The 27794-nt window shown below is 42.3% G+C and overlaps 1 protein-coding gene across 5 annotated transcripts in view; it reads left to right on the top strand.

Annotated features, from left to right (window-relative positions):
* The window catches only part of EML6 (EMAP like 6), a 119856-nt gene that overhangs the window by 8708 nt on the left and 83354 nt on the right, over positions 1 to 27794 (top strand). For all 5 annotated transcript variants that reach the window (XR_011854043.1, XM_072140545.1, XM_072140543.1 and 2 more), the window contains exons 2-10: positions 9210 to 9369; positions 10916 to 11014; positions 16144 to 16212; positions 17099 to 17284; positions 17379 to 17514; positions 21420 to 21621; positions 22490 to 22627; positions 22981 to 23237; positions 23706 to 23918. Coding sequence is in view for 4 of the 5 variants with exons in the window: in XM_072140545.1 (XP_071996646.1) it covers positions 9210 to 9369; positions 10916 to 11014; positions 16144 to 16212; positions 17099 to 17284; positions 17379 to 17514; positions 21420 to 21621; positions 22490 to 22627; positions 22981 to 23237; positions 23706 to 23918 (1460 nt within the window). In the remaining variant the exon portion in view is untranslated. The remainder of the gene's footprint in view (positions 1 to 9209; positions 9370 to 10915; positions 11015 to 16143; positions 16213 to 17098; positions 17285 to 17378; positions 17515 to 21419; positions 21622 to 22489; positions 22628 to 22980; positions 23238 to 23705; positions 23919 to 27794) is intronic.

Raw genomic sequence — 27794 nt, 5'->3', positions numbered from 1 at the left:
TACCAAAGCCCCTCCTTGCTGTAACTTCACATGCTGTTACACTGTGAAAGAGTATATCCCTCCACCCACGGTGGGAAACCTGTTATAATCATGTATCATATAATATTACAGACTTGTGTACGTGCACATGTTTTAATTTTACGTGCCATTAGGAAAATCTCTGCAAGCCCATGGACTATGAACGAAGCCTAAACATCTTGTACACGACGCTTCACGCCTTGTTTATCAGGCAGATAATTGACTTTCATTACCGGCATTGCTGCGGATGAGATTTATGTGACAATTTTTCCATCCGTTTTTTGAAATGTCTTTTTGTGTGGAAGATGAATAATTGAGGATAAAAGCAATCGCTTTTATCGGAGCAGCAGAAGAGAACTACGTGTCTATAAATAGCAGCCAGTGATTTCGTCTGACACAGCGCTCATAAATTTTGTGTAGTAAAGTTCTTACTGCTCGAGTCTTTTATGTCTAAGCTTGGAAAATCCAGTTTTTCTGCCATTGTTTGCTTGTCTATCAGGACGATGCCTCTAAATTCTATTTCTGACAGCCGAGAGTCTATTTAGCATCAGAAGCTGTTGTCATGATGACACATAAACACGACATAAACGACAAGCCTGATACCATACACCAACATGATGAGAAAGTACAAGATGGGACGGCAGGGATATATGATTATTTTTACCCTTTAGCTTTTGGAAACACAAACGTTTTTGCGGTCTGTTTTCTCGTGAATGTATTTGCGAATAACTTAGGTCTCTATTTTGTGTAATGAATTCATTCTCACTAAAGTTTCCTTCCTATTGCGGTGTTTGTGCGGCTGTAATCTCAGTCGCTGTCCTATTTTTAGCTGTTGAAGTCACGTTTTTGCATACTGCATTCAGCCTTGTACATTTTTTGGGGGATCCAAAAGACATTTGGATGACACGCACACCACTTTTTTGGACAAGGAAGGAGAAAACAGGCTAATAACGTGTGAAAAAATAAATACGGACCTAATAATAAGTGCTAGTTTGCAGACAAATATTTCCAACATTCCCCAATTTGTCTTGATTTCATGGTTGGATTGCACCGATGCAAAAATTTTAATTGCAATATGATACCCAGGGAAGTATCACAGTACTCGATACCGATATGATATTTTCAAGAATAGAAAAAAGTATTATCTGAATTTTTAGGGTGCGGTCACAGGTGGCATCTACATTGAGGCACATTTACTTACCCGGTCCATTCGGGATCCAGTGGTGCTTTCTCCGACGTGGATTCGGGTGTGCCGGGATACACTAAGGTCCGTGCGCCCAATATCCGCCATGTGTCGCTGCTGCGCCGAGGTCCGCCGGAGTTCACCTGCTTCTTCCCGGTGCATGTAAGCGCTTGATCTTGCAACACAAATTATTTTTTAAATTCTGCGGTTTTTCCGAATCTGTCGGGTTGTCCGACGGCAACGCCCCCTCGATTTCTGTTGCGTGAAACCCGACGAAAGTGCGCGAGTTGGACCCTTAGTAAATGAGCCCCGTTATGTTTAGACACACAATGCAAACATTTAGTGGCGGGGCACAGCCCGATCGCATATGCATTTCGTTGAAATGCATGCATTCAGTAACAATCAACTGGTGTTTTGCAAGGAGAGCTTTAGTTTTTTATAATAGTTATATGTATTGTAAAGGTTGTCCTGGTAACATAAAATGTATAATTCAGGACTCATTTATGTCCGTATGCTATCTGTTTTTTTTTTTTTTTTTTGCGGATGGCATATAGGCTCACCGGCCACTTTAATAGGTACACCATGCTAGTAACGGGTTGGACCCCCTTTTGCCTTCAGAACTGCCTCAATTCTTCGTGGCATAGATTCAACAAGGTGCTGGAAGCATTCCTCAGAGATTTTGGTCCATATTGACATGATGGCATCACACAGTTGCCGCAGATTTGTCGGCTGCACATCCATGATGCGGATCTCCCGTTCCACCACATCCCAAAGATTCTCTATTGGATTGAGATCTGGTGACTGTGGAGGCCATTTGAGTACAGTGAACTCATTGTCATGTTCAAGAAACCAGTCTGAGATGATTCCAGCTTTATGACATGGCGCATTATCCTGCTGAAAGTAGCCATCAGATGTTGGGTACATTGTGGTCATAAAGGGATGGACATGGTCAGTAACAATACTCAGGTAGGCTGTGGCGTTGCAACGATGCTCAATTGGTAGCAAGGGGCCCAAAGAGTGCCAAGAAAATATTCCCCACACCATGACACCACCACCACCAGCCTGAACCGTTGATACAAGGCAGGATGGATCCATGCTTTCATGTTGTTGACGCCAAATTCTGACCCTACCATCCGAATGTCGCAGCAGAAATCGAGACTCATCAGACCAGGCAATGTTTTTCCAATCTTCTACTGTCCAATTTCGATGAGCTTGTGCAAATTGTAGCCTCAGTTTCCTGTTCTTAGCTGAAAGGAGTGGCACCCGGTGTGGTCTTCTGCTGCTGTAGCCCATCTGCCTCAAAGTTCGACGTACTGTGCGTTCAGAGATGCTCTTCTGCCTACCTTGGTTGTAACGGGTGGTGATTTGAGTCACTGTTGGCTTTCTATCAGCTCGAACCAGTCTGCCCATTCTCCTCTGACCTCTGGCATCAACAAGGCATTTCCGCCCACAGAACTGCCGCTCACTGGATGTTTTTTCTTTTTCGGACCATTCTCTGTAAACCCTAGAGATGGTTGTGCGTGAAAATCCCAGTAGATCAGCAGTTTCTGAAATACTCAGACCAGCCCTTCTGGCACCAACAACCATGCCACGTTCAAAGGCACTCAAATCACCTTTCTTCCCCATACTGATGCTCGGTTTGAACTGCAGGAGATTGTCTTGACAATGTCTACATGCCTAAATGCACTGAGTTGCCGCCATGTGATTGGCTGATTAGAAATTAAGTGTTAACGAGCAGTTGGACAGGTGTACCTAATAAAGTGGCCGGTGAGTATACATTGATTCTTATGGGTCTGTTAACAAGTCAGCTGGGCAAAAATTTGATTAGAAACCCATCCGCACCGACCGCGGCTATTAACCCTGTCATTGCCGCCGGCAAAGTCGCCGGCGGCGTTTAAAAGACGGTGGCGCGTGGGCGCCACAATCTTTTTTTTAAGATCACCGCGCCCCCGAACGTCATCGGGGGGCGGTGATCGGTTGCCATGGTAGCCTCGGGTCTTCTTTTGACACGAGGCTACGTCAGGGGAAGCCCGTGAGCCGGGCGATATGCGTGGGGCACCTTCTCCTCCCCAGACTTTACTCCTAATATATGGTAATGTAGCTTCTGCACTTTATTATACTGCACTTTACCTTTACCGGACCTTATGTTTATGCTGTACTTATACTTGTATGTTATTTATTATTAACCTTTGGTCCTGGGTATTTCTATATATTGACTGTGTATTTTTTAGATCACTACTTACCTTGATATCATTCAGTGTGATATTTCCCTGTTATTTATCGTGTTTGTTTGGGGAGTTTTTGTGGTATGTACCCGCATTTGGGTTTTTAAGTGTGTTTTTATGCTTTACTAAATAAAGTTTTCATGTGTCATCCATACACATCTCTTTCTTTATTCCTAATGTATACAATACAGACTGAACATGGACATCACATGAATCGCTATTTCATGTTAGAGGGTGGAGGTTGTGAGTTTAAATCCCCGTCTTGCAACATGAAATAATTTAGAGACCTTGGGGGAGATTTATTATAAGCCTGCGCCCCCATGGTGGCTGCCAGGCAAAACTACACCAGGACTAGCACTGTGCAAGAATTTGCGATGCTTTACTGACGTGTCACCCTCGTGTCAAGAGAAACCCAGGGAGATGTAGAAATACCATATATGGACCGTTTATGATATCTCCCTGATGATGTGGTTCCTGCTCTGCCGATGGCTGGACACATCTATTCAAAGGATTCCCTGCTCGATGTCTCCTCTGAGGATTCCTCTGCAGGTAGATACCAGGAGTCTGTAGAATGGCAGAAGTCATTAAGTACCGAAAATGATTGAAACTCAACGTTTCTAAATGGTCTAAATGTATCGAACATCTAGTGAAGTTTCGATACATCGTACAACCCCATTTCATGGTTTAAGGCAACATTTCACCAAATTTAGACAATGGCTACTAGTGGCTGTCACTGATTTGGGGACCCTGGATGTTCATGTTATAAAAACCTATTTATAGTCATCAGCAGTGGCATGTGTAATAGGTTTATAGTATACACTAAACCGCACATTGGATTGGATCAGATTTGGAACAGCAGGTCCTAAACCTGCTTGAGTTTGTGGCTTGAGTAGACTTATTCTTTTATTATTGGCGCATGAGTAGACCACATCTCCGATGACATTTGGGCCACAACAATGATCCTGTCATATGCGGGAAGGCTTATTCTGCCAACACAGAACTGCAGCTATTATAACATGGCTTTGTTACTGGGTGATGGCTGATGGACAGGACATTCACTGCTTTAATTCCATGTCGGCCGCTTCCTAGCGATAGTGTTTTCTGTGGATGATTAAGTGTAACGCCAGGCGCTGACTCTACGTATAATTCGTCTTTTTTCCCAGAATTGCCCTAGATTCTTTGCATGCCTTCACAACAAGCATCGAGATCCTGACATCCTAAATTAAGGGCCAGACATATGATATCTTTGATTAATTAGAGAACCATAACGCTAACTGCATTCTGCCATTTTAATTATGGAAAAATTAATAAAAACAAGTTGAGGGAATTCCTGAGTAATTAATTACTGGTATAGCTTGGGGAGAATGCCGAAGACTGTGTGGCTACTCAGCTATTCTCAGAAATTGTGTTTCTACTTGACTGGTAAATGATGCCAGAGGCTTCCGTGCCCTCCTTGTTCCTAACAGCAGAGATGACCAGCCCATTCCTGCTGCATTTACAGCCCTGCTACGCCTTAGGATACTGCCTGAAATAGAGTATAACATGCATCTTTTCTCGACAAAGAGTATGATCACATTAATATAAAGCAAGATGATATATATAAAGAAGAAATCTATATGCCTATTGCGTATGTAAAACTACCGGGGTAAGAAAAATAAAGGGCACATACTTGCCACGCTCCAGTTCCCATGTTGCTCCGATACGTTCGGTTTTGGGCTTTGCACCGAACCTGAGGTTCTGATGTGGTCACAGAACCAGCTTTATCAAATGACTGGCCTCCTTGGACATGGTAGGTCACTTCCTGTTTTGTCCCCTGGTCCAAGGAGAACTCTCATTGGCTTAAACAGATCCTGTGACCTCCTGGAACTTCTGGTCGGGCACAAGCCCTAAACTGTAAGTACGAGAGCCATAATGGGGGAAGTATGTGTCCTTTTTCTTTATTAAGTGTAACACCAGTCAAAATTTCTCTTTGTCCTTGTGACAATTTGATTAACAAAATTGTAACGGTCACACAGACAACAGGAACTAAAAGTCTCTATGGGAAGAGTCCGGAGGGAGGAGTCTGTGGATCAGTGGACCCTCTGGACCACTGCGGGAGATGGTATGCGGCCCGCGGTGGCAGCCAAGGTACAGGGTATGCAGGAAACAGTCCAAGCCTGGGATGACAGCAGGAACACTGGTAACACTGGCACGGACTGGAGACACCGCTGGACTGGAACCCTGGTAGGCACAGCAGGAAACACAGAGGCGTCTAGAAACAGGAGACATGGAGGTGTCTGGAAACGCTGGAAGACAGGACACACCAGGAGCATATGGGAACGCTGGAGAAAGGAGACATGGAGGCATCTGGAAATGCTGGAGGATCACGGAGGCGTCTGGAAGCACTGGAAGAACACGGAGGCGTCTGGAAACACTGGAGGAACACGGAGGCGTCTGGAAACGCTGGAGGAACACGGAGGCGTCTGGAAACGCTGGAGGAACACGGAGGCGCCTGGAAACACTGGAAGACAGGAGTGTCTGGAAACGCTGGTGGGCAATCACTTCAACAGGAACCGCTGTGGGAAGCGAGTTGTGAAAACCTTGGAAGTTCCATAGAATGCTGAAGATCCGGCCAGGAAGGAAGCGAGGTGCCGGATTGTAAAAGGGGAGCCGGATAAGCCAGTGCCAATCAGGAAGACGCTGGCCCTTTAAATCTTGAGAATTCAGCGCGCGCGGCCTGCAGGGAAGGAGGCATGCGTCCTACACGCCGCCACCCGGAGCACAGCCAGGAGAGGTAAGTGGGGAGAGGGGGACGGGGACAGGCATACAGCGGAGCATGGGTGCACCTGCGATCCACGACATGATTCGCGGGAGCACCCGTGACAAAAATTTTGGGTTGTCAAGCGAACAAGGACTAAAAATACAGCTTCAGTTGTGATCTCCCCAGAAAGGATTCATTTCTGTAGGACCTGGCGCAATGTCACTGTGGGGTGTTACCTCACGCCTTGGCCTACAGATTATTGCAGCCTGAGGCTAAAGTACAGTTAATTACCAGAATCTTCCAGTGGGCCCCAGAAATCCAGCAGAAGAAAAAACTGTTGTGAAGTGAATGGAGCAATCAGTTCACTATTTCTTATAGGATGATTCTCAATTAATACGGATTATTAGGTTTTATTGATGATCTTACATGAGGATTTTTGGGATTGAGGTGGTGGGCCCAGAAGATTACCACCTCTGGTAGGCCCATGATACTTCGGTCCGACACTCTACTGGGGTCTATTTTTTTTCTTCTCTTAATGGAGTTTTTGATTAGGTTACCCAAAAACCAATTAGATTTTTACCAAAATGACCACCATTTTTGCCAGTAGGACCACCAGTAGAATTTTTTGTACAAATAATTTTTTGTGATGAAATCGTCTAGAGAGATAAGATGTTAAGGTAAGAGGCCAAAACAACAAACACAGCACTGTACAAGGGAACAAATATTGCTGTTAGCAAAGAAAGATCTGTAGGTCCGTGCTGACATAGAAATTAGGACAATTAATGTCACCCTTAAATTGGCTTTATAAGGTGTGTAGGGGTTTAATAAGTAATATAAGCCAATACCAAAGAAAGTTGCTGTACTTTATGACGGAGTTAAAAACTTGGTGGAAACTATTTTTTTCAAAGGTACTTTCCAGCGATGTTCCAGCAATGTGTGATCTTTCTGTAGCTTGAAACAACAAGTCCTGTTCGTTCCCGAAATAATGTTATTCCAATGTTGATTATCCAGCCCACCTTATTCACACATTCAGCGTTCATCCGCCGAGCTGTGAGAATTCCCCAATTTCGCCTTGCTGTGAACTGCATAAATAGACCACAGTCAGACACCTTCTATCTACGAATAATAAGCATCTAATTTCTGGAGAAACCGCAGGTTGTCTGTCACGTTGTCTCTTGCACTAACCTCTCCTGGCTCCAGCGGCAGTCTCTGTGGCTCCTGTGGTTTGACGAGCGTGTCCCCGCCTCCTGGGGCGCGCGTGCGCCGGCTCGCAAAGATTTATAGGGCCAGCATGCCAATAATTGCCGGTAGCCTGCCACCTTCCCACATAAATTCCTGCCCCTTCCTATGACCCTTGCCGGATTTTCAAGCCATCACCTGAAGAGAAAGCCCCCCTGTGTATCCTGATTGGTGTGCCAGTCCGTTGCTATATTCCTGATCTGTGTGCCAGTCCGTTGCTGTGTTCCTGATCTGTGTGCCAGTCTGTTGCTGTGTTCCTGATCCTTGTGTCAGTCCGTTGTTGTGTTCCTGACCTGTGTGCCAGTTCGTTGCTGTGTTCCTGATCTGTGTGCCAGTCCGTTGCTGTGTTCCTGATCCGTGTGCCAGTCCGTTGCTGTGTTCCTCCTCCGTGTGCCAGCTCCTGCGATTCCTGACGAGAGTCCTAGTGTGCCTTCCTGTGCTGTTCTCCCGCTGTCTCCCCGGGTACAGACTGTATCCTGCATTACTACCTTGGCTGCCACTGCGGGCAGCAAGTCCATCCCGCTTTGCGGCGGGCTCTGGTGAAGACCAGGTGCCACTTAGACTCCGGTCCCAGGTGTCGGCTAGTACCACCTCCCGCGGTGGTCCAGAGGGTTCACAGACTCACACCCCTGACATTGTCATTTATTTCTACATAACTCGGATTTTATTGCAAATGTGAACATAACAATTAAAATATTGCCCTAATCCCTAAATGGTTCCTTTTCATGGCTGCAATTTTAAAAAAATGAATTTGTAGACTTATTTGCAACTCACCTGATATGAGTCCATCACACTAAGTGATTCCTGCATATTAAAGTTTACTTGCATTGCCCTGCTTTCTTGTATCTGATTGACATGTTATGATATTCTGCTGTATGGAGAGCTTACTTAAAGTCATGTGACCAGGATGACATCATCAAAGGTCCTGTTACATCCGTAACATCTAACCCATGTATGTATCTGTTCACATGAAATCACAGAAGCCTCCATGAAGGACAGGGAGAAGTAGAAATCCATAAAGGATGGAAAGGAGTAGAAGTCCATGGAGGCTGCCGTGATATCATGCGATCAGATATATGCATGGTTTACAGTTTGCTAATGTTAGTATGCTATAGGACGCATACCGCGTCTCAAACACGTTGGAAATTATGATGTATCCCCATGTCTTTTAAAATGCCTTAAATAAAGAAGAAGTTTTATTCAACGCTGTGCCTGTTTTGGACTGAGCTGGATCGTGCTTGCACAAAATGTAGATATCTCTTTGCTGGAACGAGGATCCGTGCTCTAACTCATTCAGCGTTTTCACGTGGTAGGAGCTGAACACTACGTTTGTTTGTTCACTAGTATGCTATAGGACCTGTAATGATGTCACTCTGGTCACAAGACCTGCTGAGAAGAGGCATGGGACATGGGGAGGAGTAGATAGGTGTGGCTGGTGGAGCTGGGCGAATTTTCACTGATGCCAGGCTATATAATATAAAGTTTATTTATGTGGATGTATGGAAAACAGTTTTTAGCTAAGAAAGGGTGTGAGTTAGTTAATAGGGTTCTATAGGAACCTGACATTAGCTGTATATGTGATTGTGTGGTGACAGGTTCCCTTTAAGATGTTTGTGGATAGATAAGAAAAGACCATAAATGTATATAGGAAATTACTAGTACACACAAAGTCAATAAATGATCAAACTTCTTTAATAAAAAAATAATCACTTGTACAAATCATATTTCTGATACAATCATTATACATGACTCTTGGATTAGAAATTTGTATCCAAATCTTTCTCTGTTCTCTTCTTGCCTGCAGCCTTGCTTTACATCCAGACAGAACCCTTGTTGCCACAGGACAGGTTGGAAAAGACCCTTATATATGTATATGGGATTCATACTCTGTACAGACAGTCTCCATCCTCAAAGATGTGCACACGCATGGAGTAGCGGGCTTGGCATTTGATTCAGAAGGACAGGTTTGTATTGAATTGACTTACATATTTTTACATTTGCTTACGGACTGTTATTGTGGCTAGGAAGGACGTGATCATATAGTCATCTCAATGTATTGTCATAGACAGTGATTTATATTATGTATTGCCTCAATTCTATGTGCACAGTACTTTAGGGATGAGATGTGAGGCAGTTATGGTGCCTAGTGTTCACCTCCCCCATTTTTGGTGTAATAATTCCTATATGTCATTAATATACACTATATATATATATATATACCGTATACGTTTAAATACAACAATCAGGAGCTGTGTGTATTGTAGATTATGTATGAGAACGCTATTTAATAAAATTGCAATGGTGTAGAAGATAATAGTAAACTTTGAATTACACTTTATTAAAGCACATGTACCAGCAGATTTACTGGGGGTACACTGTCACCTCTAGCATGCTCGTTACCTTAGGGGGTCTTAGGCCTCTTTTATTATTCTTTTCAAGCTTCTTTTTTGTAGGGTGGCTGAGTGGGTGCCTTGCTGCACTGGAGTCCTGGGGTCAAGTCCCACCCAGGTCAACATCTGCAAAGATTTTGTATGTTCTCTCTGTGTTTGTGTGGGTTTCCTCTGGTTTCCTCCCACACTCCAAAACATACTGATAGGTTGATTAGATTGTGAGCCCCATATGGACAGGGACCAATTTAGCAAGCTCTGTGCAGGGCTGTGTAATCTGTGTGCGCTATGTAAATAAAGGAATTATTATTATTATTTTTGAGGAGAAATTCACTTTGTAAAAATATGTAAATTAGCCAGAAAGGCTCTGGGCGACGTCACCCGAGTGCCTGCTTGCTCCGTCCGCTCACCTATTATTCACGCCCCCCTAATAAATATTCAATGCTTGTTCTTCCCTATAGCGCTGCAGACGTGACGTCACCGGCTGTCTGCAGCGCTACAGGAGGAACAAGCAGTGAATATTGATTATGAGGCGTGAATAATAGATGAGCGGCCGGAGCCAGCAGGCACTCGGGTGATGTCGCCCAGAGCCTCTCTGGCTTATTTACATATTATTAAAACTTCAATTCAAGAACCTTGAAAAAAATAATAAAAGTTGTGCCCAAGACCCCCTACGGTAACGAGTATGGTAGCGATGACAGTCTACCCCCAGTAAATCTGCTTTAAAGTAACAAGATCCTTTCCTTCTTCCTTAGCAGTTTGTGTAAATAATTTTTCGCTCTTTTATCCACTGACAGACGAAACATAAAGGAAGTTTATCTGTTTTAAGGCATACCTAATAAACATTATAAGTTTTAGCTCACAGCCATGCTGGTAATTACATTACAAAACATAAAGGAACCTGATCATTTACAGGGCTTTAGATACACTGCTCACTGCAGGAGAAAGAGGGAGCAGAAAATACTTAATGAAATATATTACATATTTTACTATTATCTATTGCTCTTTTTATTGCTGAAATAAAAAATGCTTCAAATGTTTAGGTACTTTAAGTAAGAATGAATTGAATTGTTAGTTGTGTGTGGGTTAAAACACTGATATCTTATTGCCTCTCTTTCCACAGCGCCTCGCCTCTGTAGGCCTAGATGCCAAAAACACAGTTTGCATTTGGGATTGGCAGAAAGGAAAAGTTTTGGCTACCGCTACTGGCCACTCAGACAGGGTATTACAATTTTCCTGTATACCTTTTGTTTCCGAATACAGCATATATGTATGTGTATATGTGATCTCTCTAAACTCTTAAGGGTCATTTATCTTTATTTTTCTTCCTTTTTTTCTGTCTTTTTTGAGACTTTTTTTTTGGGCACATTGCAATTTTTGCGACTTTTTGAAATGGGCACTAAAGTCCAGCGGACAGTTTAGTAAGACACATTTATCTTCTATTTCAGATGTTATAAATGTTGCAAATGACATTTATCTTTTCAAATCATCGAAAATTTGCAATATTTTTTGGTGCAAAAAACTCCAGGCTAAACAATACTTAAGGTTGAAAAACATGGCTGCTTTCTTTAAAAAAACAGCACCACACCTGGCCATGGGTATCAGTTGTATTGCAACTGAGCTCTATTCATTTCTGTACAGCTGAGCTGCAATACCTGCCCAAACCATGGTCAGATGTGGCACTGTTTTTGGGAAAAAGCAGCCATGTTTTTAAACCTTGGGAGAATCCCTTTAAGGTAAACTTTGAAAATGGAGAGAAGTGACTTTTGTGCAATATTTGTAACAAATGTTCCAAAAAGAGATCTGAAAAAACAAACCATTTAACACATGTAAAAAGTGAGGTTGATAAATTACCAAAGAAGCCGATAAAACAGACAAAAACAAACAGACCCCCTTAGAGTTGAAAATATGTTAAACATTTTTTACAAAAAGTTTAAGAAGTTGCACATTTTCTTGTTATTTTATGTATCTCCACTCATGTCTATTGCAGTATAATAGAAACCGCAACATAGGTTCATTTGGGGATTTATCAGAGGTTGTACAACAGGAAATTGGCGAACAAGCCCTGAAACAGTTGCATTTCCTGACGCAACTATTTACCCCCTTACACCACCTCCAAGTGGGTGTGGAGGAGCTTGCTCGACCTCGCAGTGGCACTGGCATTCCTGTCCCATGCCTGCGCACTAACTATAACCTGCGCCATAAATCAGGCAGGGCCGGATTGTCCAGCGGTGGCCAGAGCCTTGTGATAAATCCAGCGTGTGGGGGGGTTGAGGATACGATGCTCCAGCGTATGATAAATCCCCCCATTGACTTGCTCTTAGAAGTGTGACATCTAAATGTAAAACTCTTTATTCAAAGGATAAAGTTGAATTCTGAATTTACATGAATTAGACATGAATAGAGAACAGATTATGCAAATTATATATCAGATTGACGCATAAAGTATTTACATTCCTGATCAGCGTTATACTGTATGTAGATATTAGACTCTGTTAACACTTTATTGGAAGATCTGGTCACAGCAGATATGGTTGCAATAATAGCACTCAGGCCCACATTTATTATAGTGCTTCCAGCAGTCTGACTTCGAACTCGAAACAGCTAGCTATGTCCGGCAAGACAGAAATCGTGTGTGTGTGTGTTTGACATGTATTATCAGCTTTCAAACAGAAAACTGGTGGACATTTTTTATGTGTTTTTTTGTTTTTTGGGGGGGGGGTTGCAAAATTGTGTCACCACTTGTGAAACCGACGCTTTTCCGGTGCTTCTATTTTTCAGACTGGTTTTGCAGCGCATTCACACGGCTGTTGGGGGACATATGTACGGCTTCTGTATATACATCGTATATAGATCCCCCATTGGCCGGTAAATGGCACTTCTCACCACTGCCCCTCTTCATAGATATGCTTTGCAAACGGCGCCGTAATACAGGGAAAGTTAGGGCATGTCCTATCTTTTTTCCGGGTACGTAACTGTATCGTTATGTACCCACCATATTTCGGCGCCGTGCGCAAAGTATCTCTGTAGCACTCACCCCCTCCTCCTCTCCCGTGCGCCGACGTGTGCCCGCCATGCTATGGTACAGTGGGCACACGTTCATCTAAATGTAGCCTAAGTTGTAGGAAGACAGGAAGGCAGACATCATCACCGGAATATCCAGTGTCTGTGTTCCTGCATATTTTAATAGAAATATTGCGGATTTCCTTTCAAAGGAAACGGGGGCTTTAGAAATCCGTCTGCCTAATTACCTGCTTGTTGATACAAGTGCTTAGAGGAAACTTTCTCTTGCTGTGCTCCAAATGGAAAGTGGTGCAATTAGAATTCTCTAAAAATAAAGTATTGATCGTGATGGGTGCGTGCATCTGCTAAACACGTGCAATGTAGCATAAACAGCATCGTGAAAGGGAAGTTGCAATATAGAGGATTTAAATCCCTCAATGTTCTTGTCTAGGGGATGCAGAGCACAAGTAATGATCACTCTTTCCAATGCCTTCAATTTCCCAAATTTTTCCTTTAAAGAGTGGTGGCAATATAATAGAAGAGAAAAAAGATTCTTTGCTCCACTATCCTGGCAGTGACAAAATAATATAGCAGCGATTCAGAGTCCTGTTATTCTCTAATGGAGAGTTGAGGGACTGGTGGTGTATATTAAGGTCTTCTCCAATGTTTAATAACAAAACATATGTAGACATTACATATGGTCAGGAATTGTTATGACTACTCTGGAGTAGATACTTATTCCCGGGATAATGAAAAGCAAAAGGTGAAGTTCTTAGAACGTGCCCCCATTAAGAAATTTGCTGATATTGGTGGGCTTTTATTAATTTTGGCGCTGGTTGGTGCTGAAAGTTTGCTATAATTTTAAGTGTGATTTAAAGGAAACCTACCACTTGTAGTGGCAGGTTTCCGATGGAAATACCGGGCACCAGCTCAGGGTGAGCTGGTGCCGGAGCTTATTTTAGTTAGTGTTTTAAACCGCGGTATCGCGGTTTAAAACACTTTTTAAACGCTATAGCCAGCGCAGGCAGGTACGCGCTCGGCGCTTACCGTGCACGCGGCTACATAGGAAGTGAATGAGAGCCGCGTGCACGGTAAGCGCCGAGCGCGTACCTGCCTGCGCCGGCTATAGCGTTTAAAAAGTGTTTTAAACCGCGATACAACACTAACTAAAATAAGCTCCGGCACCAGCTCACCCTGAGCTGGTGCCCGGTATTTCCATCGGAAACCTGCCACTACAAGTGGTAGGTTTCCTTTAAGTTTGTGGCGCAAGGGAATAATGATTTAGCGCACAAACCAAAAGATTAAGGCTACATTCATTTCTATGGGCTCACGGCACCATACGGGAGCAGTAAGGTGCAGCACACGTGCGTGTCCTATCTTTTCTCGTGTTATAGCGCCATGCGCCATATGTCCCTAGTGCATTGTCCGTCTATAATGCACTGTGCTGCGATTCACTAAGATCGTGCACCTGAAATCATGAATGTGTCGCTTCTCCGCTGACTACACCATCTTTTTTGTGGTGCATCTTAAACATAGGGCGTGCGATACAATTTAAAAGTTAAATACGGCGCTTGGTCCGAATCAGTCGGACCGTCTGACGGCACATCCCCTAATTTGTGTTGCATGGAAGTCAGCGCAGCTGCGCCACAAAAAGGGTCACGTGCGATACAATTGAAGCGCAGCCACTTCTTTAATACCTGTGCAAGCTGTTATAGCCCCGAAAAAGGTGCACAGTCCGACAAAAGTGCACAAGTTAGCCCCACTAACTTGAACAATATTTACAACTTCATGACTCTCTGCAAACTCAGTTTTTTTGTAGGATTCCAATACCTATTCTTTCTCCCTGTCACCGAACATGTCGCAGTCTTTTACTCATTTTGGGGCAGAGACTGTCATTAAATTGAACATACAAGGCAGAGGATGGTCACTGTATTGATGCTTAGTGGTCTATTACACTGGGTACACACTATTATGTTTAGTACAACTTAGTACAAATTTAGGACCTTTGCACACAGCCATTCTTTGTGAAATTGGTACAAAGGTTATTATTTGGAGGCCAGAGTGGTGCATCCCAACTAATCTGATGTCCTATGGTTAGGTCATCAATACAGTTTCATTATCCTGGAAAACCAATATAAAAGCAGTTGTACTAACTATTTAAAGGGAACCTGCCAGCAGCAATTGACCTAATAAACCACTACCAATATGTCGTAAAGTAGATTCACACCTTTGAGAACATGTTTTTCCATAGTCCAATCCAAAAAATCTTCATTAGAATGTTCCTTCTGATGTGATTGATATCATACACAGCTGGTTACTTATGATCCAGGGCATAAGGGCTTCAGATATAGCAAATGAGACGTCCTGAGGCATGGAGAGTTTGACTCAAAGGAAATCAACCAGCTCAAAAAGCAAAAAAACCCTACAAATACTTACCTCCTCTCCTGGCACGGTCCTTCACTAGTCTTGACACGCCGGGATCAGCTAGAAAAGAATTTTATGATTTCAGTCCCTTTCTCATGGAACTTGGTCTATCAGGAGAAGCGGAGGTGAGTATTTGAAGGCTTTTTTTGTTTTTTGAGCTGGTTGATTTAATTTAAATGCTGTTGGTGCCACTTTTGTGATTTTATACCAGTTTACATTTCACTTCAACGTTGATTTTCTGGATGGTGCCAACACACTGGGTTGTGAAAGATACATGATCTGGAAGTCCTGAACTTCCTTTACAACTTACTGGTAGTGGTTTATTAGGTCAACTTCTGCTGACTAATTCCCTTAAAGTTATAGACATGTTCAGACACAGATATATACAATTGAATTGAGCTGCTTGTATTGCTGCTTCACCCATTAGTAAGAGCAGGGCCCCGTTCTCTGGATTGCTGGGTGTCATGTTCTTTTGATCGCGGGGCTGTGGTTTGTACAGCACCTTTAATTTTCCCTAGAAAGCCTCATTAACAGTGATGCTCATTATCCATAGGGATCCATCTGAAAATATTATCAGAATTCACACGATACATATTCTTAAGTCACAGATCACTTTTTTAGCTTCCTCCATTTAACTTGGTCTGAAAGCTTTCCCGGAGTTTATTTTGATTGTGTTGGAGGAAAATATTGAAGCGTTATCTTAGGATTGCTCCCATTACATCTCTTCCATTCATCTGTAACTATATAATATAATAGAACTATATATTACAACTGATAATTGGGACGATTTACAGCCAAATTACCTAAATAGGTAGCTCTGAATGAATACTTTCCATAGAGTATAAGGTAGAAGAAGGAATAATACATCTTTGTAACTGCAGAAATTTGATATTTACTCCGAAAAAATATTTTATTTCCTTACAGATCTTTGATATCTCATGGGATCCATATCAGCAAAACAGATTGGTCAGTTGTGGTGTCAAACATATCAAGGTGAGTTATCAGACTATCTTCCTGATACTGTATCACATGAGACATTATATTTCTGGATTTTGATTCTAAAAACATTACACCAGAAATATTATACTGTATAGATGAACACTCTAATGTCTGAAATGAATAACTTGCATGATGTAGAGTAGAAACAAATGTATATAACTTTTACAGTAAGGGACTAAATGACAAGTCCTGGTCTATAACACACTGCCTGCAGATAGGACACTATTTATAATCTGCTCAGCTCCTCCTGCTCTATAACATGCTGCCTGCCTATAGGACACTATGTACAATCTGTTCAGCTCCCCCTGCTCTATAACATGCTGTATGCAGATAGGTGAATATGTACAATCTACTTAGCTCCACCTGCTCTATAACGTGCTGCATGCAGATAGGAGAATGTGTACAATCTACTCTACTCCCCCTGCTCTATAACGTGCTGCCTACAGATAGGTGAATATATACAATCTACTTAACTCCACCTGCTCTATAACGTGCTGCATGCAGATAGGAGAATGTGTACAATCTACTCTGCTCCCCCTGCTCTATAGCGTGCTGCCTACAGATAGGTGAATATGTACAATCTACTTACCTCCACCTGCTCTATAACGTACTGCCTGCAGATAGGACACTGTGTACAATCTGCTAGGCTCCTTCTGCTCTTCATGCTGGGTGGTGGGTCTACATTACCATGATATTTTGTTCCATAGAGTAGGTGTAATTGAAAACTGGATAGAGACCGCATGAAACTAATACAATGAAACCTCATAATATCATAATTATTATATGGTTATAGAACACTATTTGTAGTAACTATTGTAGTATACACTATTTTGTAGTTTATTTTTTGTGATTACTATAATCAGATTTATTTTTATTCTAGTTCTGGACTTTGTGTGGAAATGCCCTCACAGCAAAAAGAGGGATTTTTGGGAAAACTGGAGATTTACAGACCATCCTGTGCTTGTCGTGTGCAAGAGATGACGTTACTTACTCAGGTGCATTGAACGGAGACATCTATGTATGGAAAGGTCTGACGCTGGTCCGAACCATTCAGGGGGCTCACAGTGTAAGTCTTACTATGTTGTTAGGCCCAATACATGAAATGTATATGGTTTGATACTGTGAAATATATATATGTTTATCCTCTCTTCACATGGAAGGCTGGGATATTTAGTATGTACGCATGTGAAGAAGGCTTCTCAACGGGTGGAAGAGATGGATGTATCCGCCTATGGGACAACGACTTCAAACCAATCACTAAAATTGATCTCCGTGAAAGTGATCAAGGTTATAAGGGTAGGTGACATTTATCCAGTATCCACAATTCTACAGAACCTTTATCTCTAGAGTGTTCTCTTACTAAACATATAGCACTCTTCTTATCATATCATATGCTAATAGTAGCAGCTACGTTCACATGATATCTTGTGTCTAAGAGTATCTCAGCCAAAGACATCTAGGTCATATCCCTTTGGATATGCAAAAACTGACAACTGAAGGGGTTCCCTTTTGGGAAAATGTGGATATGCAGGTTCCCAAGACTGACTCACTGACCGACCCAAATCCTCCTGCGTTTGTTCAACTGCGTTTGAGTCATGAGCAATCTATCACTGGCTTTTACAAAACTAAACTACCAACCCCCTCACGTTGGCTATATAATGGAACGGGGATTTTTCAAGGCTTGTGCCCCCTTATGCCACCTCCATGCCAAGTGGACATGGAGTGACATTATCTATAGCCTGCGCTCATTCCTGTTGCAGTTTAAAGTGCAATTTGTAAGGCTGAATGAAGCCTCTTACTTTGTCCAGAGAGACCTATGGGGTAGGGTTAATATCAAGTGCTGGCAAATGATGTATAAATCCCAGACAATGGGGCATATTTACTTACCAGTCCAGGGCGCTTTCCCTGATCCGGAATGTCCGACTCGAATGCATTGTGCCGCGATACACTAAGATCCTGTATGTGTCGCTACCCCGATCAGGTCCGCTGGAGTTCACCTTCTTCTTCCTGGTGTTTGTAAGTGCATTGTATGCAACACAATTTTAAAGTTAAATCCCGCGCTCAGTCTGTATCCGTCGGATCTTCCCCCGATTTCTGTCACACAAAAAAAATCCAATCACGTGTGACACAATCCCCGTTTAAATAGCTGTCACAGCGGCGCAAATCCTAAAAAATTTCTAAAATCCGCCGAAAGTGCGTTCCACAGTCCCTTAGTAAAAAAGCACTCTGTAACCATTTTTGGGTTTTAAAGAGAATGTCATCTTTCAAAATGCACCATGAATATGGTTCTATGAGTTAGAGAACTGGAGATACAGGCAATCATGATGCATTTTGAAAGATGGGGTTCTCATCTTTACAATGACACCAGAATCCAAAGAAAAGCGACTCTTTTCAGTACATTTGCATATGACTTGCATTTGACTAGAGATGCTTTATCATTAAATGGTAAACTTGCAAGTGTTATCATAAAAGATAGAATACTAGATAGGATATTTCACACCCTACCTGAGGGTGCTGGTAGCTTAAGGGTGTAAAAGCTCTTGACAGGTTGTGGCAGGGCAGTGAGTCGGTTGTTGTTGCATTTAGAGCTGAGGTTTCCATTATGGGGGCTCAAGGTTTTACTTTCCTGTATGTCATATTTTAATACCAGTTGATATTTTGTAGCTCTAACACTCTTTCCGTAAAAAGATACATGATAATGAACAACAACTCTCTCCTTTCAGTTTAGAATGTACAAGCCCAGTCCTGCAATTACCATTCTTGTTACCATCTGCTAAGTGATGGAGCAGGTGGCTGGTTAAAAAATAACCCACTAAAAATGATGTATCTCTCTAGTGTTTGTCTAAATGTGCTCCTTTGTTAATATACAGCGCTGAGAACGACCTGGGCGAGCGTGCTTTAGGAAAAATCCATAGCTCTGACATGTGCGTTACATTTTGGTTAATGTTCTCTATTATGACTTTTGACAGATTCTTTCATGCTACGTTCACATAGTTTCTATTATTCATTGCAACCAATGGATTCCCTCCGAATGTGCCTAAACGGTTCGAGAAAATGCAATATTCTTTCAATTCTATGGGTTATGTGACCCTCCCTATACTAAAGCATATCTAATACATGGCTAATACAACAACAAATACAAAACCTTATAGTAAAAAAAAAAAAGTGAAGGTCTTGTCATTAGCTTTAAAATAAAATAGGGAGCAGCGTATCAATATGATAAATAACATCGCAATGAGCTATTGCAGCGTTCCATGTATTCTCAGTCTATTGACTATGCAGTAATTTACTTACAATCATTGGGTTTTATGTTTCTTTCTTCATCGATACAATGGACGTTTTATTCCATTGAGATTTCCAAAGTTTATATTCAGTAACATCAGTCCACAATTTTTTATTTTTACAATTTTATTTCGGAAAAAAATCCAATTGACCGACTAACTATAGAGAGAAAATTAGAATATCCAGAAGGACCATAGTAAAGGAACGTTGTGCTATTTACTGCATCAGTCTTGTCTATGTGTCGGGCCTGGTATCACAGCTTGATCCTAAGCAGCTGTGTGCAGATGAGTCTCTCCGACTTTTTAAGGAGTTTCTGGTTTTACTCTTTTTCTCCATTTAAAAAAAAATCAAATTTTAGGTTTTTACCCATAAACATTGCTTGAAAAGCAAGTCTCCAGGTACCAGCTGAATGTCCTCAATTAGAGATGACCCGGACATCCTATCAGTTTTAGGTGCGCCCTGCACAACCCGGACATTTTGCCGGATTGGCTGCCGAACAGCCAATACGGCATATTATAGCACCTATCAACCAGCCATAGCCAGGGGTGTCTCCTTGGCCAATCACAGCCATGACTAGTATCTAGGGGCATAAGTTTGCTAGATTGGCTGTTTGGCTGGGGGTGCACCCAAACCCTGAAAAGGGAAGTTTGGGTTTGTTCATCTCTATCCTCAATGAGCAGCAGATATCCAAGGATAAGTATAGGATATTTTTTTATTTTTATGTCCTTTTGCAATCTGGCTGGGACAGATGGGGTATTGGGGTATAGATCTTCTGGAGAAGATCTGTAATAGATAGGGTGGTCTGAGGCTTCCACAGTCGTCCAATTCCCACTCCACGTTACAACCAAAGTTGTGTGCGGGCAGAAAACCGTCAAAAATGTTGGGAATTGGCATTTTTTACATGCCTTTTTTCAAACTGACAGACATGGTATGTAAAACACCCTCCAATGTCTTTTATGTTCCATAGCAAGGGAAAGGGTATTTCTGAGTCATTGATGATTAGACATGAGTGAATTATCCAAGATTCGCTTTGTGGAAGCTTCACGGATTTTTATCAAAGGATACAGTACGGGTCCAAACCGATGTAACTCCAATCGTCCTGGAAGTTGGTATATAACCCCCCCCCATTTTAGTCCTTTCTAATAAAAATCGATCTTGATTTTTTAATATTTTTACAATTTGTTGTTAATTTTCCTTCCCCATACCTTCTCCATAAGCCCATGGATGATTGACAGCAGAAGAACTTCATTTTAAAAGGTTCATCCGAAGTGAAATAGAAAATATTCAGGTTTGCTTTGGTGCCTGAATAATTGCAGATTGGTACCAACTCTACGAATCAACAATTTACTCATCTCAATTGATGACCTATTGATGACTCATCAATATCAGATCAATGAGGGTCTGACGACCCCCCCCCCCCCGGGTAGATATCTGATCCCCGCCGATCAGCAATCTTTGGCTGAAGCAGAAAGGTGCATGGATGGACGCGTGGTTTCATAAATTTTTCTACCACTGGCTCCAGGCTGTCTAAAAACAATAAAGCAGTTATACTTACCTCTCACTGGCACACCGCCCCAGGGTGGTTCCTACCTGTGACGGACAATCTCTAGTATATTGCTTCTTCTTGGCTGATGAGGGGGTCAGTGCCTGATCATCCCGTGTATTGCGTGTAGATATGGCATTAGTGAGAAGTCAAAGATATATAGTAAAGACAGAAATCTTCAATGACGCAGTATAATGCATTTATATCTATGCCCGAAGGAGCACAGGAGGACTATATCTGTATTGATTAAGTCATTAGCGTAAGAATTCATTAAGCCTGGACATTGTTAGAAATGATTGTATGGCAGAGATAAATGATTGCACCACAATGAAATAAAGATAATGAAGCTTTTTTCCCCCTTTTTCTACCTCCGCAGGCCTCTCCATCAGGAGTGTGTGCTGGAAAGGAGACAGAATTCTAGCCGGAACGCAGGATAGTGAAATCTTTGAAGTGATGGTGCGGGAACGGGATAAGCCCATGTTGATAATGCAGGGACATTGTGAGGGGGAGCTCTGGGCTCTTGCCATGCATCCGAAGAAACCTTTAGCTGTTACTGGCAGTGATGATCGATCCGTAAGGTATGTGGAAAATGTTATTTTCTTAAACAAATTATATATTAAATTACCGGTAGTCCATTACAAATTAATTTGGATATGGGACATGTTTTTGATGTGCGGGTAAGGGCTAAAATGTTAGGATTTTATTAAAATATTATAGCAACAACTTTCTGTAATTGGGGCTTTGCTACCTACAGACGATCCTCCTGCAGCCAGTTGTGTTACCACCTGTCCAAGGACAGTATTGAGGACAGAAAGGTGGTGCTCACATACTGATGTAAGACCAGATGGCAGGAGATCATGGCTCCAGAATATAGGATAGGTGCATAGTCCAGCTCTCATAACATATTGGGGCTTATTTACTAAGGTCCCGCGGCCGCATTTCCGCTGGGTTTTCTGGTGTTTTCGGGGATTGCGTCGCACGCGATCGGATTGTGTCGCAATCGTGCCGGCTTTCACACAACACAAATCGGGGGGCGGGGCGTCGGATGATCCGACAGATTCGGACCACGCGCAAGATTTAACATTGTGTCGCAAGCCAAGCACTTACATGCACCGGGAAGAAGAAGGTGAACTTCGGCGGACCTGATCGAGGAAGCGACACAAGAATGAAATCGTGCGCATGCTTGTAGTGAATCACGGCAGACTTCATCCTCGTCGGACATTCCGGATCAGGAATCGCGCAGAACCGGGTAAGTAAATGTGCCCCAATGTGCTATTGCATGACCTATTTTGCTACAATGAAACAACCAAACTCCAGTGTATGAGATTAATTTGCACATAGAACCATGGCAGAAACTCCAGAAAACACATGATAACTGAAAAATAACTGAACTGAAATAAATCAGAAGTGATTTATGATGGGTCTTCTTGTTTTTTGTGGCACCAGGCTGTGGAGTCTTGCAGATCATGCTTTGATAGCTCGGTGTAATATGGAAGAAGCTGTGCGGAGCGTGGCCTTTAGTCCGGATGGATCTCAGCTCGCCCTTGGAATGAAGGATGGATCATTTACTGTACTCAGAGTCAGGTAAATATTGTGTATTGATACCTTTCTCTGAATGTTGCTACACGTTACACATGTTTGTCATTTTCAATAATGTGACTTTTCAATTGAGAGCCTCTTTTCCAAAAAAAAAAAAAAGTTTTTTTTTACCAATGACAAATCTGAAAAGTTGGGTGGAGAAGCCATGAAAATCACAATGCCAGGGAAACTGCTGTTTGAAATTGCCCAAAATTAATCATGGACCTATTCATTTGTGTGTACCCTGCAGTATAATTCTTCTGTGGATATGTGTTATCTTTGATCAGGTCCCATCAGCATGGATAAGTGGAAGCCACAATCTTTGCCGATACAGTGCAATTTAATCTGTTTTGTTGTAGGGATATGACAGAAGTTGTTCACATTAAGGACAGGAAAGAAGTAATTCATGAAATGAAGTTTTCACCAGATGGTTCCTATCTCGCTGTGGGTTCTAATGATGGTCTAGTGGATGTGTACGCAGTTGCACAGAGATACAAAAAAATTGGGGAATGCAATAAGTCTTCCAGTTTTATAACCCACCTAGATTGGTCTGTGGACAGCAAGTACCTACAAACTAATGATGGAGCTGGAGAAAGATTATTCTACAAGATGCCATGTGAGTAATCCTGGTATTCCCAGGGGTATGTATTATACATATGACAGAACCAGAGTTAGGGAGACTGTATAATATGGGATGGATTTTTTGGAGCAGCTTTGTGACATAAAATCATAACTTACCTCATGGAAGTTCCAGCTATTCCTCCTGACCTACCATGCACATGCACACTTGGCTTATTCAAGCAAACACAGTAGCAGCTCATTTACCTTGAGAACTATAGCATCAGCTATGGTAAAAGACAACTGCCCCATCGTTCTGGCCCTGATATCTGGTACTGGGGTAAAATCTGAAGGCCCAGATACACTCTCCGGAGTCTGACAGTCAACTATGATGGCTGACATGGGTCTATTTTGTGTTTCAGCTTTAGCATTTCTCAAAACTATATGGTTCAAAAGGCATATGGCAAAACTAGTGCTAAACAGAATACCCAAGAGTAGATTTTAATCCATTATTTGTGTGTTACAGCTGGAAAACACCTCACAAGTAAAGATGAAATAAAAGGTATACATTGGTTTTCTTGGACGTGTGTGGTTGGACCAGAAGTCAATGGAATATGGCCAAAATATACAGACCTTACTGATATCAACTCAGTGGATGCCAATTTTAATAGCACTGCGTTGGTGACTGGAGATGATTTTGGGCTAGTAAAATTATTCAGGTTCCCAAGCCTAAAAAAAGGTGAGCTGTTTCCTTTATTTTATCAATTAGCCATCAAATTTCAAATTAAATCTCTAAGCAGTTCTGCTAAGTAATTTTGGTAATATTAACAATAAAAGTCAAAACTTTTGACCCCTTGCCATAAACGTTCCATAAAATTATGCAAATAGTTGAAATCTTCATCAAACCCTAAGGCCCCTTCTCCACTGGCGTTTTTCACGCGCGAGTTCTGCGCGTGCATTTGACGCTCAGAACTCGCATTGCACTCTGTCCCATTGTATTCAATGGGTCTTTCTCCATTAGCGTTGTTTTTGACGCGCGTGCTTGCGTTCGTTTGCACGCGCGTCAAAATCGCAGCATGCTCTATTTTTGCGAGTCACGCGCAATTTTCACGCCCCATTCAAGTCTATGGAGATGCATCAAGAACGCATTGCACTCGCAATCATTGCAAGTGCAATGCGAGTGCAATGCGTTTTAAACGTAAGGGTTGCTAGGTGACCAGAATAACAGTATTCCCCCTGCTCGCGAACGATCATTTAATTAAAAAAACACAGTGAAGAATAGAATAAAAAGAGTGAACACAGTGAACACAGTGAACACAGGATCATTTAAGATAAAAACACAGTGCAGAACACAGTGCAGAATAGATTACAGATGTTCGGCACATCTGCTTACTTGTCGGGAGATACGCGCGGAACGGCGCGAACAAAATAGCATGTGAAGAACAATATATATGTGTGTGAAGAACACATTGCAGATGTTTAAATACATCTGCAATGTGTTCTTCACACATATATATTGTTCTTCACATGCTATTTTGTTCGCGCCGTTCCGCGCGTATCTCCCGACAAGTAAGCAGATGTGCCGAACATCTGTAATCTATTCTGCACTGTGTTCTGCACTGTGTTTTTATCTTAAATGATCCTGTGTTCACTGTGTTCACTCTTTTTATTCTATTCTTCACTGTTCTTCACATCTGCTAAATTGTCGGGAGATAATATACGCGCGGAACAGTGAAGAATAGATCGCAGATGTTTGCAAATTATCAGAAGACATTATTTTTCAATTAAATAACACATTTTAATCCCAAACCATGGTCCCTTTGAAAAATGCTCGAGTCTCCCATTGAATCGCGCGTCAAAAATGCGCCGAAAACGCAAAAAAAACGCAAATTACTCCAAGGAAAAATGGAACAAAAACGCAGCCAAAACGTCAGTTTTTCACGCATTGCACCCTGACGTGAAACGCAACGCTAGTGTGCAAGAGGCCTAATTGTTATACATTTCTGTGTGTACCATATGTTTGCTGAGGTTCCTGTGCAGATATTTTTGAATCAATGAAAACCCAAAGAAAAATGTGTGGTCTAGACTTACATTTATTCACTTATTCCTTGTCTTTTAGCTAATGATATTAAAGAGCAGCCAAATAGAAGTGTTAAACACGACTTATAAGACCAGACTGCGCACAATTTGTTTGTAGTCATAACCAGGGAGACAACTTTCAATTTAAAGAGGACATGTCACCTCAAATTTCTGCACCAGGAGCTGCTTACTAAAGTAAGCAGCTCCTAGTGCTTGAACAAACGCCGCAGTGTTACAGTGATAGCGTTACAGGAAACCTCCGGTAACGCTATCAAACACTGCGGCGGAGTACAATGTAATCATCGGACAGCTCGCAAAGCTGTCCGATGTATTCATGAGGGGGTGGTCCAAGGCGCTGCCTCTTCCCCGGACCGCCCCGCTCGCTCCATAGGCGGCAGTCACCGCCCCTTGCCTCGCCCCAACACCGCCCCCTCATGAATACGTCGGACAGCTTTGCGAGCTGTCCGACAATTACACTGTACCCCGCCACAGTGTTAGATAGCGTTACCGGAGGTTTCCGGTAACGCTAATCACTCGGTAACACTGTGGCGTTTGATCAAGCACTAGGAGCTGCTTACTTAAGCGTTACAGTGCCGATAAATTGGGTGACAGGTCCTCTTTAAGTCATACACTATAAATGGGAGAATTTTTTGAAACAAAACAATTTGCAACATTGTTTTTTTATTTCAGGCATTGCAACAATACAACATTAGCTGCAAAAGTGTACATACTCATTAATTTGCGCTTACGTTTTTAGCCCTCTGTTGTAAGCATACAATGGGAGGGTTACCACTGTGTCCTTACAACAGAGGATAATAGTAATAATCATTCTTTCATTTATATAGCACACACAGATTACACTGCGCTTGCCAAATCAGTCCCTGTCCCCGTGGGGCTCACAATCTAATCAACCTACCTGGGAGTCTGGGAGGAAACCATAGACCCAGAGAACCCCACGCAAACATGGAAAGAACATGCAAACAATTTCAGATGTTGGCCTGGATGGAACTTGAACCCAGTACCTCAGCACTGCAAGGTTGTAGTGCTAACCACTGAGCCATTGTGCCACCCTGATTAGGGCTTGTTCCATTGTATGCTTATACAGTGGAATCTGTCATCTTATTCAGCTGCTCCTCCCCGGAGTGAACATCGTTGTGAGCCAGGGAATAGCTGCTTCTGGTGTTCAGGGTTTCTCCCAAGTAATGTTACTGTCCTCATACGGATAGTGATATAATTGGGGTACTCCCAGAGTTTACACTTAGCAGAGGCCGGAGGTGGATGCATTACTGTTGCATCCATCCCCTAACGCAGTTATGGAGAACCTTTTCGAGATCAAGTGCCCAAAATGTGACGCACGGGCCACTAAGTTCTCCCAAAGTGTCACATGACAGACGGTAGGGCCCCCTAAATAGGACGATGGGTCACTTTAGAATAGTGCAGACTGCCTGAGACTGCATAAAGATGCCATGTCTGGCAAACTCTATGCCTGGGAGACAGCCCGTGTGCCCACAGGGAGGTCTCGGTGTGCCACTCCTGGCACGCTTGCCATAGGTTCGCCACCACTGCTCTAAAGGCTATTATTGCCTCCGCTGAGTGTTTACGTCTCTCAGCAGGATGTGGCAAGCTAGACAGAGGGAGCTTGCTGTGTCTTTCCATCCACTGTTTTCTGCAGGATTGGACATATACTGTACAGATGGAGGCAACAAGGATGCCCGTACCTGCTGGTATCTGTCAATGGATATATTCAGTTTATACGTGATGAGCTTTCCTGGCGTATCCGCTGAATATATCCATAAAACGTGATGTGAATTTAGCCTAAGCAATATTCCATTTCTTCATAACATAGTTATACTTTACATTTGCAAGTTATTAATAGCTACGAAATCATCTTATTGTGTTTTGTATCTATTTAGAGAATTTCAGGCTATATAGAGCATTTGCAAATGGAAATATCAAACGGAAATGTTCTATATTAATTCAGCTATATCCAAGAATATTTTTCAGCATGAATTTTTTAAAACCGTAATTGCAAATTTCCCGTTCACTTCCCTAAGGCATGTGAGAGAATTATGTAAGATCAATGGATTTCTGTACGCACTGATATGGATTATACTGAATTAGAAAGCGTGGGCTGTATCCTCCTCCACCTTAAGGGTGATGTATAATAGATGGTGTTCACGGAGTACTTACTACTTATTAGCTGAGGCAGTCAGTGTATTCTACCATTAGATCAGGGAGATCCGAGTATATAACAATTCTTACAACCAACGTGAGATGGGATCATTTTGCCACCTGGGTAAAGATTCCTTGATTTCAATTTAGAATCTAAGTTTTAAAAATGTATGATATGGATGAAGGGAAATATGTGCTTTTCTAGAGCAAAGTCCTGAATAAAACAGCCGTCAATGAATAAAATAGCAGTTGTGTTTTGGGTCTGATAAATAATGCAATAGATCTTTTGCATCCAATATATGAACGTTGACACACGTTGCGCTGGCGTTGTATGCCGTGAGTGCTGAACAACCAATCCTGTGTA

This window comes from Engystomops pustulosus, chromosome 3 (genome assembly GCF_040894005.1).
Source record: "Engystomops pustulosus chromosome 3, aEngPut4.maternal, whole genome shotgun sequence".
NCBI classification, from domain to species: Eukaryota; Metazoa; Chordata; class Amphibia; order Anura; family Leptodactylidae; genus Engystomops; species Engystomops pustulosus.
This window is presented reverse-complemented; position numbering and strand designations above follow the sequence as displayed.